At 43.5% G+C, this 12883-nt stretch overlaps 1 protein-coding gene across 5 annotated transcripts in view; it reads right to left on the bottom strand.

The window, feature by feature from the left end:
- Positions 1 to 12420, bottom strand: part of sgsm2 (small G protein signaling modulator 2) — a 109985-nt gene extending 97565 nt beyond the window's left edge. For 3 of the 5 annotated variants that reach the window (XR_015719095.1, XR_015719097.1, XM_087841400.1), the window contains exon 1: positions 12101 to 12418. Coding sequence is in view for 3 of the 5 variants with exons in the window: in XM_087841400.1 (XP_087697526.1) it covers positions 12101 to 12160 (60 nt within the window). In the remaining 2 variants the exon portion in view is untranslated. Of the gene's footprint in view, positions 1 to 12100 lie in introns of all 5 variants that reach the window. The other 2 variants (XM_087841401.1, XM_087841402.1) reach the window with 2 other exon arrangements.
- Positions 12421 to 12883: the final 463 nt, after the last annotated feature.

Below are 12883 nucleotides of genomic sequence, written 5' to 3'. Positions count from 1 at the left end.
TGTAAACTATATGGACCAATAGTGCTTGAGTTTACACACTTGTGGCAATGGGACTGAAATACCAGATTTCATTGAGCTGTGGCCCAAAACTGTAGTCCACAGAGGGTATGATGATGATGATGATGATGATAAAACAAGACCAACAATTATTAAAGTGATAAGCTTTAACCGTGATTTTCTGAAACGATGCAAAGGTAGGTAACTTATATAGACACAAATTTATATAACACGGTTCTTTGAACTGCAAAAGCTGGTGGGCGTCACACATGACTCCCACACGACACGTTCACACAGACCGTGAGATTTGATCCACTGTAAAAGCATCACGGTGAAGAGTTTTGCACTTTATTTCTTTCCCACCTGTTTTAAATATGAAATTAGAATATTTAGCTTCAGATATTTCGGTGGTATATTAGATTTAATAACACTGGTGCTAAAAAGCTGATTCACTATACTGTAGTTCTGTAAATGATCACAAAGAAAGAAGCAAACACTTAAATGTGCTGAAAGGGAAAAAACCTTGAACAGGTAATAGACCAGTCAGACTGGACTGATACTCTCATACATCAATGCAGCACCAACACTGACACGTGCTGGACGGTGTAGTTCTACTTTTCTTTTACTCTGTTAAAATAAAGATCACTGGCTTCATATCACCAAAGAATGTAAAGACGCCTCAGCAGCTGTTCATGGCTGTCAGCTGATTGGTTATTGGTATGGAAACCAATGTTTTTCTATGGAATGTCAATTACCCCATTACCAGATATCTATCTATCTATGGTCGTGTCCAAATTCATGGCTGCTTCCTCCTGAGGACGCATTTGTAGACCGATTACGTCACAGCGACGCGCCGAAGGCTGTCCAAATTCGTAGACTCCTCCGAATGCAGCCGACAAATGCGTCCTCCTTTTCCCCGAATTTGAAGGATGGGTCGGGTGTGTCCTTCGTGGCCTACCATATCCCAGAATTCATAGCGCGACCCAGCCAAACTCCAGTTTCCAACAATGGCGGCAGCTGCTAAGTTTTAAAATTACTCTTATTAATCTTTCTGGGTCACAAAATAAACTTTTAACATATTTTCAGGCGAGAAAGTAGCTGTGTGAACATCAAATATCTGCTCGTTTATCAAGATATCGCATATTTGCAAAAGTGCTTCGACGTTTTCGGAGACGTCTGCTACCCACCAGCTCGATAGCTCGCCAGGAGCTCGAGGGTTACTGAAGCCGCCGAGAACGGCACAACTCCCGGCACATAATTTTCAGATCACCGCGGAGTTTCGCTGCTCGGGTTAAACGTAATATATAAGTCACTTAGACAACCTAAAATGTTATTGTTTGGCTTTTTTCAGTGTTTTGTTTGTTTGTGAGTAAATCAGTTTGGCTGAGATTAAAGTTATTAGATTAGATTAAATAAAACTTTATTAATCCCCCGGGTGGTTTTCACACAGCTGAATAAACGTCAAACAGAAAACTGATTAAACAGAAGTGTGAGACGGTCGAGAGTTTACTCCAGTGTCCTGTTATATTTTAGACAGCAAGGAGCAGACGGCTGAGTTTATTAAACTCCACCGAGACAGCGGTGACGCTAATCAGAAGGCTAGACCGTCCCATTTCACAGCCGTTTACTTCCAGCCTACCCGACCTTCTGAGGACCCGGCCCACGTAGACCGCGAAGGCCGGGTCCTCAGGAGGATGCAGCCCATGAATTTGGACACGACCTATCTATCTATCTATCGAGAGAACAACATCGGAGATCTTTGTCCAGAAGAGTCCAGGAACAGCTGAGATACTGAGCAGGACCGTCAAGCTTCCAGGCCTCTGGTAGAGGACCTGAGTTTGAAGGATAGACCACCCACAGGGGCGAGAGGGGAATTTTTTTTGAAAATATATATAAATAAGAGTGACGCAGTCTCCCCTTCAAATTGTGACACGTAGGAATAACAGCTCTGACAATCTCACCCAAACATCCGCACTGCTGACTCCCAATTAATATCTTGGCATCCTGGAAACATTCAAATGAGTGTTTCTGCTGCTATCTGTTGTGTCTCTGGGGAGGAGAGCCTGAGCGAGTTCAGCAACACTGACTCAATCTGCCGCTCGCTTGTCCAAGTTTGCTCTCTCCAAAAAATTAATTGCAGTCGGTAATTAATCCAGGACGTGTCTGGCACCTCCGCCTGGTTCGGGTCTAATTGATAAACAGAATGGATTTAATTGCTTGTGTGGTTGTGTTATAATGAAGCTCTTACTACAATATCGTTCTTTCGCTCAAAACCTTTTCCCTGTATTGTGGAGGAGTGGGAGGTTAAGATTTTAGTGAGGGGTGGGCTAAATCGCTCGATTTGGAGAGCCAAACAAACATACAGCTGCTGTAGACTTGTTGTTCCTGAAAAGAAGAAACTTCAGTTTAAAACAGCTCCAAACTTTCCTTTTTCTTAAAGCGTATAGTTAGGGCTGGATCAGGTGACCCTGAATCCTCCCTTAGTTGTAGGCTGCTGGGGGATTCCCATGATGCACTGGGTGTTTCTACCTCACTCACTATGTGTTAACAGACCTCTCTGCATTGAATCATATCTGTTATTAATCTCTGTCTCTCTTCCACAGCATGTCTTTATCCTGTCTTCCTTCTCTCACCCCAACCAATCACAGCAGATGGCCCCGCCCCTCCCTGAGCCTGGTTCTGCTGGAGGTTTCTTCCTGTTAAAAGGGAGTTTTTCCTTCCCGCTGTCGCCAAAGTGCTGCTCATAGGGGGTCATATGATTGCTGGGCTTTTCTCTATATGTATTATTGTAGAGTCTACTGTACCTTGAGGCGACTGTTGTTGTGTGATTGTGATTTGGTGCTGTATAAATAACATTGAAATTTGCTGAACAGTCGACAGGTTAAACTGGTCACAAAGAGCTTATATGAGGCTGCACTGAAAACCCTGCATCAGGTTTAAATTTGTACTTGTTAAATAAAACTTCAGTGTAGTAAAAATACATTTTTATTAACTGCTGGAAGGCGAAGCAAACAGCAGTTACTACTACTAGTCTTATAGTATTATAGTAGCACTGCTGGGCTCTGGGGTCATTCCCTTAAAGGAAAGGAAAGAAGCAATAAAAATAAAACTTCCTAATGACGGAGCCTGTGATGTTACCACATGGACACATGCCAGTAGCCCACAGATCCAGTCAAACTGGCTCTTTACCATTCCTGTCTCAGCGTAACAGTCAGTCATAGATGCCACAAGGAAAAACAAGGAAATGTCGTGGCATTTGAAGGTCAGAGTGGCAAACACTGAGTCATCTGTTAACACATATTCTAAATATTATATTTCTGCGATTACCTTTAACAAAAACAAAATGCTATTTTCAGTCTACCAACAAATCCCGCTCAGTTATAAAGGCTTCACTGTTACCTGCTCCTGTATTTGCAGGTACATTTCCAGTCAGGATGCTCAAAGATCCACGACTCAGAAGCTTGAATTAACATGTTCACAGAGACAGGAGCAGACCCATGAGTCAGGTCAGGGGAACTTTCTCCTTCTCATCCACTTTTATAGATGGGCAAGTAGATCCATATATTCACGCAGAGAGCAGCTCCACCCACACCAACAGCTCCACAGAGCGGATCGATACCTTCACCTGGTGGGACGATGAAGCTAACAAGTTTAATTAGTTCTAGTTGTCAGTGATTACACAGACTTACAGTGAGCTCTAGGAGTTTGAATTCCAACATCACATTTGCAATAAACATGATTAAAAATCCAAATTCATAATAAATGTTTCTTAAAAACACACAGATGTTAATAACTGCTCAGAGCGGCCCAGCTGTTAACGAGCAGGCGTATAAACACTGCAGGTCAAACTCACGTGACTGGAGTACATTAGAAGCTCGTTTCATGACCTCAGAGATACCTGCATTTATGGACTTTAGCTTAAAGATGACGTTGCTGCATTAATAAGCGCGCACTTAACTGTGTTTGGGGTTTTGTGTCGTTCATGGCTGAGCAGAGCTGGGTGATTCTGACACACTTCTACGAATCCTAAACTAATGCTTTCTGGGAGGAGAAAGGAGCTCATTAGCCCCCCTCTCTTACATAAGGAGACGTTTAATTTTCCCTTTATCTCGTGTTCGTGACTGGACAAACAAGCGAACACCAACAGTTTGTTTGTGCTCACCAAGAACCATGCTCCTGATGCAAACGTGCTCCACACAGTGGAAAATACAGTAAGTGACTGTGCAGCAGACAGCTTGCTGTTTATCGTCCACCCAGGGTGGTGCTGAGGTTATGATTAAGGGCTTGTTCACTTCCTGAGGTGGGTCAGTTCATCGGAGCACCAGCCTCTTTGGTTTGTGATAAATAATAATATCAAAGCATTTTTCTGCCACCTTTAAACGTGCTTCACTATTTTTACATGACCGTAAGGTGACAGCCGAGAATTTCATTCATTTGTCACATTTTCAGCTCATCATTGTGTAATTAGCGTGAAGCACGGCGCTCTCCTCTGAAAGGTGAACAACAGCGGCACGGCTGCGCGCTGTTAGATACGAGTCGGGCTCATTAACGGCGGCACAGGTGTTTCCACTTCCTGCTGATTAGACCTGTGTCTGAGAGTGGAACACGGGCAGCGCTGTGACGGGGATTACTCACGACTTTAACACAAATAATTAGTTTGAATGGATGCTGAAGCCCGAGCGGCTCAGTCGCCATTGTTCGTTTTTATTAATTACAAGTTTGTCCTCCTGTGAAACACACCTACGACCCAGGCGGGGTCTTTGCTGCCCCAACAGGTGGAGGAGGCAACGACAGCCGGTACAGCCGGTCTCTATTAGGTGTGTTTGATAAAGGTGCACCATGTGTGACTTTTAAAACAGCGCACTGCAAACATTAGGATGGTGTTAACTGCTCGCTCTTTTGTCAGCTCTCGCCGCTCGTCTCCGTGTCAGGTGGGAATTTAGAGGAAGCACCTTGCTTTGAGATGATGCAGAAATTACACATGTCCAAAATAAGTGTGATTATGATTTTTGCCTCACGTGTTTTTAGATTAGTTTCACAGTTGGAAAACCAGCCACACTGACTTTATCTAATCCTGGGTGGATTTTCAATTTGATGGCTTATAAAAACTGTAATAATAATGTTCATGTGTTTGTTTGTTTTTAAGACTTTTGGTTCAAAACTGAGCGTCCATGTTGTTGAAGAAGCCTCTAACTCAGGGGCGGGGGGCTCCAGGGCCCGGTGTCCTGCAGGTTTAAATGTGTCCTTGATCCAACACGGGTCATTTAAAAAGTTCTCCAGAGGCCTGATAACCAGTGTTGGGACTAACGCGTTATTAAGTAACGCGTTACAGTAACTACGTTACTATTGTGGTACCGAGCACGGTAACTAGTTATTATGCCAAACTCAGGAACGCGTTAGTCGTTACTGGGATTTAGATAGGGTCGTTACTCGTTACTTCGTGTGGTGGCATCGCGGAGCTTCCACAGATTCAGTAACATTAGCAAGTGGTGGAGGCAGCAGGTGGAGGAGGGAAAGGGGACGCAGAAGGAAAAGAGACCCGAGGCGGCCGCCGGTCCAAGTGTGAACTGAACTTTAGGTAAGAAGTTATGACCTGCAGTCTATCTGGGTCAGATATAAACCAAGTTTAGGTGGAGTTTATTTTTGTTGTGCTGACTTTTTCCGTACTGCGTGCTAGCTAGCATGACGGAGTTTCTATACAGCTGGGTGGGTGCTATGATGTTAATGATGTTGAACTTTGTTTTGTTCATAAGTTATTAGAGTTGCCAACCGTCCCGTTTGGTATTCAGAGAAAATATTACGCGTTTCTTATTGAGGTGAAAAGGAACAGTTTGTCCCGTAATTCAGCTACAATGAAAAAGGCACAAAGCTGGAGTTATTCTGTGTCTTTGCTGCACAGCTGCCTCTTCTTCTTTCATTCTTCCCCTCCCTCTCCTGTTTCTACTTCAATCATGAAAACTGATCAATGATCAGCTGATCGGCTCTCTCGTTTGTTTATCGCCCACTTTGCGCCAGAAACAGGAAACCAGCCGATGTCGCGTTAAACAACAGCAGCACGTTTAAGCTTGATCAGCTGTTGTTAGAATTTATTTAATATTAATTTCTAGTATCAGCTGATGTTTGCTGGAGCCACAGCTGCAAAAAAGCTGCTGGTCATGATGTGGGTTTGGTTATCTGGTGAGAGGGAAACATGAAGATGAAACCAGGAGATGTCCTTACTGAATCATCAGAGCTGTGATGGAGAAACAGGTTTACCTTTTAGGTGACATGGATGAGTTGAAGTTATGAACTGTTGCTGAGAGACAAATAACACCAGGATCCTTTTTTAGGTAGCTGACAGCTGGTAACTGTGCAGGGGCGGGTCTAGCAAAGTTTTGCCAGGGGGGCCAGGTAGGGCATTAACAGGGAGAGGGGGGCACAAAGAAATACTTTTCTTTCTTATTCTCATTTAAAATGTCTCACTTTTAAAAAATAATTATCTGAATCTTACAATAAACGATTGATAGATTGATGCATATATACCATCAGAACAGTGAACATCACTGTCACAACAGCGTTTGTTTTCATTCAAAGGCTTTATGATTTTTCCTATAATGGCGGCCGGTCTCTAGTCAAAATGCCCGAGCCGATTTTTTGTCCCAGTCCAGCCCTGTATGCAGCTCATCTGCAGTCTGGTGTTACCTACATCTTCCTATTCAGAAGGCAGAATTTCCGAGTTCTGAGTACAATCAAAGCACCACGACTGCAGTTTTTGTGTTGGATGTAAAAGGCGCACATGACGCTGTGACGTAGGCTAGAATCATGGCAGCAGTGAATGACGGTCCAGGCGTGGGATTTCTCTCGTGGAAATATGCACATTATCTTTTCCTTTCTGTTGGTAGGTGGCACAGTGGACTGTGGCAAGTAAGCAAGCTAGAAGACTGGCAAAGTTATGGAAGCAACACATTAACAAGAGAATTCTGAGTAAAACCAAAGTTACTTTCCCTAGTAACTAGTTACTTTGAAAGTAACGAGTAACTTGAAGTAACTGAGTTACTTTTGATAGAAGTAACTAGTAATGTAACTAAGTTACTATTTTAAAGTAACTTACCCAACACTGCTGATAACAAACTAATTGTTTGATTCATGTGTGCTGACCCAGGGTGAGATCCCCACCCCTGCTCTAACTACTAAACACTTCTTTGGATCATTAGTTAGGTAAAATTACGACAACCTTCGGATTTTTCTGATGCCCGTGTTGTTTCTTCAACAAATCTGCTGCTAAATAACTCTGGTCTCTGATGTGGGCCCTCTACCCACATTATCCTCACACATATATGGTTTTAACTATTATCTAAGAAAATTGCGCTCTGGTTTGTTGTACTGCACGCCTTCACTGAAGAGCTGCTGTCAGGCCACAGCAGAGACACCGTCATTACTGAGGTCATGAGCAATGCCCTCGTAACACTGGTGGTGGAAGAGGGAGGCTGAAGGATGAGTTGGTGGACTTCATTTGTCCTCACTCATAATGCAGTTGTTGACCTGATGCTGCTTTTCACAGATACTACGACCCTGAGATAACGCTCTCCTTAAAGAGACATATGCTGTATAGGGCTGCCACAAACGATTATTCTGATAGTCAACTAGTCACCGATTATTTTTGCGATTAGTCGACTAATCAGATCATCATCCATTGGACGTAAAATGTACAGCTTATTGCACCAGCAGCATCTGCTCTTATATAACTATCATTAGCTTACAGCTTTAAGTGTTTAAGGTATGTGCTAACTAAAAATAAAGACAAGATGATAGTTTATTAAATTTTAATGACATTTGCAGATTGTTTCGGTGAAGTTTAATAAACTCCTTGCTATCTAAAATATAACAGGACACCGGAGTAAATTCTCGAGCATCTCACACTTCTGATAATCAGCTGTCTGCTTGACGTTTATTCAGCTGTGTAAAAACTATAACTTTAATCTCAGCCAAACCGATTTACTCAGGAACAAATAAAATACTAAAAAAAGCCAAACAATAACATTTTAAGTTATCTAAGTGACTTATATATCATGTTTAACCTGAGTAGTGAAAGACGGCGGTGGGTTTGAAAACGATTAGCCGGGAGTCCGGTGTTCTCACGGCTCTAGTGAGCCTAGCCCCCGGCTAGCTATCGAGCTAGTGGCTAACAGACGTCTCCAAAAACGTCGGAGCGCTTTTGAAAATATGTGGTGTCTTGATAAACTGAGCAGATATTTGAGGTTTACACAGCTACATTCTCGCCTGAAAATATGTTAAACGTTTATTTTGTGACCCAGAAAGAATAATAAGAGTAACATTAAAACTAACTAGCTGCCGCCATTGTTGGAAACTGAGCTGGGCTGCGCTATGAATTCTGGGACACAGCTTCTTCTTCTTCGGGGTTTAACGGCAGCTGGCATCCTTGTACATGCAGTGCTGCCATCTGCTGTTTCAGACCGTTATTACACTCTTAAATCCTACTACTTATTCCTGCGTCTTTTGGGATCTTACAAAGCTTCAAACGAGGCGTCGACTATTAAATCAGTCGTCGACGATTTTGATAGTCGACGTAATCGTGACTAGTCGACTAATCGTGGCAGCCCTATTTGTAATGCTAGAATATTTCTTCAGAGAAGAAACTATTTAATGCTGTTACACAGCAGCATCCAAGGCTACCCAGTGTAGCACATAAAGGAAATGAAGGCAACACTACGGTCACAGTATTGATGTTGGTCATGTGACTGTTTCCTGATCTTGAAGATGATTGTCCATTTCTGTGAGCAGCTGGGGAACTACTCATGAAGAGCTTTTACAACTATACAACTGTTCATGAGTGGAGTGTGTGTGTGTGTGTGTGTGTGTGTGTGTGTGTGTGTGTGTGTGTGTGCACATGCATTTCACCCAGCTCTCTGCTTCTTCTAAAGAGAGCCTTTATTTCTATCACAGAGCAAACGTGAGGCCAACATGTGGAGAGCTGTTACACTGACACGTGTAAACACTGCAGGATTTAATCCATCATATCAGCATACATGGCTACAGTTACATGAGGGTAACAGTTCAGTACAGCTACATGCACATGCATACACTCGATTCAGCTCAGGTTTGAGTGAAGTATCTTTTACTGCAGCAGTAAAACAGAAAAACCCAGGATGCTACATTTTAAGCACACAGAGCCTCGTTCATATACTTTGATTTGTTATCTGACTAGTTACGAAACTGCTAGAATAGCTCTGTGTTTAGGGGGAAATTAATTTCCTCCAAAAATCTTCTATGTTGTGGAGACAGAGAAAATTATGGATCTACAGGACGACTAAGCTGATCTGCAACCACCAGAAAACTACTACAGATTTTAGAAAAGGAGAAGGATGCTTAAGGAAACAGGTGACTACAGAAAGGCACTTTTTGGCTCGGTATAAGAGACCACCTGACAGGGCCGCCTCACTGCTGAGATATTAATCGCCAACTGATGCAATTTAACTTCTTAGGGAGCTGCACAGGCTTTCAGTTGCCAAGCAATAGTGAGCGAGCAGAGTGCCGCTTAAAGAGACAGAGAGCTTTAACGCAGGAGCCAGTCAGCCCGTTCAAACCAGGCTCTCTCAGCACAGCTGGATTTACCATGCTATAAAACATCCTGAGACGGTGACGGGCGTGCCATGGATAAATAATCGTGTATACCAAATATATACAGAACATGAAGAGTTAGAGCAGATGGCAAAAAACATAACTGATCCTTTCTTAAGCAACAGCATCTCCTTCACGTGAGGGCACATTAATCCTCGTCTGAAGTTAAAAGATCTGCATTTAATTGACAGAAAACAGGAATGGGTGACAATAACCCCTGTGTTTGAGAAGCACTGCGCTGTACGAGGAGAAGCAGATGGTTCAATATTACATGTTGAACAAAGGACCACCTCATCACATGTAGAGAGGATTTTAATACAACTTCAATTATTTCAAAATTCAAACACAAAGACACTCCACCGAGGCGCCGAGGCGTTGTTTAAATGTTAACAGCCAGCATGCATTAACAATTGATGCTACTGCAGCACAAGACGGTGACCGGAGGTGTATTTGAAGATGCAGCTCGGCGTATCAACACCTTTCAGTGGCTCAGTCACCCAAGACTGCAACAGTCTTTTTCTTTTCCTACGTGGTCTGTGTTTAGTAGACGCAGACCCCACCACCTGCAGTCATCCTGAGAACTGGAGCTATTTTGAGCCGGAGGCGATGCTATGACTCAATTATTTAAGACTCAAACCTGTAGGTGACTATGGAAGAGCTGGAGGAGAACACAAGTGTTTAGCCTAGATATTCAAAGTGAGTCTTGCACCTCCGACTGCCAGTATGTGTGACAGGCAGGAGAAACACCCTTCAACCACGTAATTAATACTGATGTTTCACAGTTTGTCCACCAGAGGGCGCTCTGCAACCTCCCTTTGCTGGCAACACAAAGGCAGAGAGTGAAGAAGTATTCAATGACTTCTAAAAATAAAAAAAAGGATATTTTTAAACTGCACTCATATATACAACACATTACAACTGTTAGGAAAATATGTTTATTATTGTGGGTCTGAAGAAAATGAACCAACATATCACATGTTTTAAAATCACTAAATATTAATATTGGCCTTAAAAATCCTGTCAATCAATCTATACTAATGATAAACCTGTATGTTCATGTTTAATGTTACTTGTTTGAAATACAGGCCCAGAATTCTGCATCCTGACTGGACATGAAGAGAAAAGCTAACACGCTGTTCAGTGGTCAACACAGAATGAAAGAGAAACAACTACAGGAGTAATGATCATGTTTAGGTCTCACTGCTTGTTCTGTTGATTCAAAAGTAATGTGCATGCTGTCAGCAGGCCGTCAGCATTTAGCATCTTTAGTCAGTTGTAAAAGATGAAAAGTGTGGTGAGGTTTGCAAGTCACACGATGGCTCCAAACGTCCAACTCAGCTGCAGCTTTTATCCCCTTAAAGTCAAAGTGTTTCCATTTCCTGCTTTCGTCTTCTTTTAGATGCAGCAGTGATATGAATCCACTAAACCACAATCTTCAGTCGATGTATCTGAATACTGAAGCAAACGCGACAACTAAACGATATCAAGTCATTCGCTGCCTGAAGCGAAGCAGTGACGGAGAACTAATGAGGTTCTGTTTGATGAACGGGATACTTGAACTCACAGCACAGAGAACACTGATTAGGTAATCCCCCCACCTCTTCGCTCTATCAGATTTTTGGCCTGTTATTTTTAGCCTGACCTTTCTTCTCCACTATAATGGCAGGAGCTTCAAGCTCAGACTGAGGTACAAGCAGTGAGCCACACCTCGCCACATCCAGCCTCCTAAGAGGCTGCTTTTGGTTTTTACTGACATGTCATCTGCAGGGAAATATCTCCAGTTGTAGCTTTCAGCATGAGGATTACGAGAGTGGGTAGAAAGGTTAAAGGGGTAATGATTTATTCCTCACTGGGGAGATGTGAGACATTCATCATCAGGAAGAGAAAAAGCCTGTAGCACAGTGTGCACCGTGGATGTTGGTGCTGCTGGTAGATGCCGCGGCTTATCACTTAAAACATGAGGTTTCTAATGCACTCCTCCTGGAGGGCCGGCTTATGATTGGATGCAAATTACGGACATCATCATGTCGATACAAATAGTTTGTAAATAAGGGGTTCCTCCTCCCCACTTTTGCCAAATGTTTGATGATGTTAGCTGTCAGATCATTAAATGCTTGATATCATTTAAACATGATCGGGCTTTTACAAACAGCCACATTTTAAAATGCCTTCATGTGCACTAGAAAGTGGATTACTGTGGACAAAAACAGACATGCTAACATATTTGTAATGTAACAGTAATAAACACGAAGCAAAGAAAGCAGGTGTTTTATTACTGACACAGTGCAGCTGCATGAGCACTGATGCTGCGTTTATTTAACTGTTTGCCAACTTGAACTTGTGACGCTGACAACTGAGCCCCACACAGCACGAACACGCTCCCCTTCCACCCCAAACACCCCCCTCTCTGTGGGCATTTTTGAGTCCAATAAAGTAATAGAGTACTGATGTGCAGCTCGGCAGGCCGTCACGTGTGCGCGCCTACCTCTCGTTTGACGTTCCAGAGTAATTTCTCCTTGTACTCTTCCTCCGTGCAGCCCTCCATGTCCGCGGTGTTCCTCACGACGCGTCTGTATGTCCCCGTCACGCTCCGTGCGCTCTGCTCGGCCTTTCCGAAGCGCTCTCCTTTTATTTCTCGGTTCCTTCTTCCTTGGTTCAGCAGGACTCTGACGCAGCCGAGCAGCTTGACGGCGACGTCAGAGGATCCGCCTTCCTCGCGTTACTGATCAATGGAAGCGCAAGAAAGGAGGAAAACAATCACTGGAGCGCACAGCATCCAGCCCCTCCCCAACCTGCCGCCTGCAGCCACTCAGCATCCAACACACCAACCTGTAGAGCCTCGAGTTATTTATAGCTTATTCTGTGAAAACGTGTGAAAATGCTGCTCTGGCTCAGTCGATGTTTGCAGCTCCACTTTATGTTTGTGTGGCGCAAACGCCTCCTCACAGCTTTGCACCGGGACTCCGGTGGCGTGAACGTGGAATGAGATCGTTAGGTGCAGTATTCCTTGTCTTTATCCACACGCTTATAGGAGGGCGCAGCATCTGATTACAGCACATGTGGACAGTGCGGTCGCCTCTGATGCCAGGTTGGCCTGATGCAAAATGAATGACGTCACGGTAACGTGACGCACAGTAATCTCTTGTGGAGACCCCGTCATGAAACTTTGTGTTTGCGCCTCCGTGTGGACTGAGTGTGCACCTGCAGCACGACTTATGCAGTTTCACATGAACGTGACAGTGAAGTCAACTTGACAGCAAATGCATGC

The sequence above is a fragment of the Neolamprologus brichardi genome, chromosome 1 (genome assembly GCF_056152115.1).
Source record: "Neolamprologus brichardi isolate AB-2024 chromosome 1, ASM5615211v1, whole genome shotgun sequence".
NCBI lineage: Eukaryota > Metazoa > Chordata > Actinopteri > Cichliformes > Cichlidae > Neolamprologus > Neolamprologus brichardi.
This window is presented reverse-complemented; position numbering and strand designations above follow the sequence as displayed.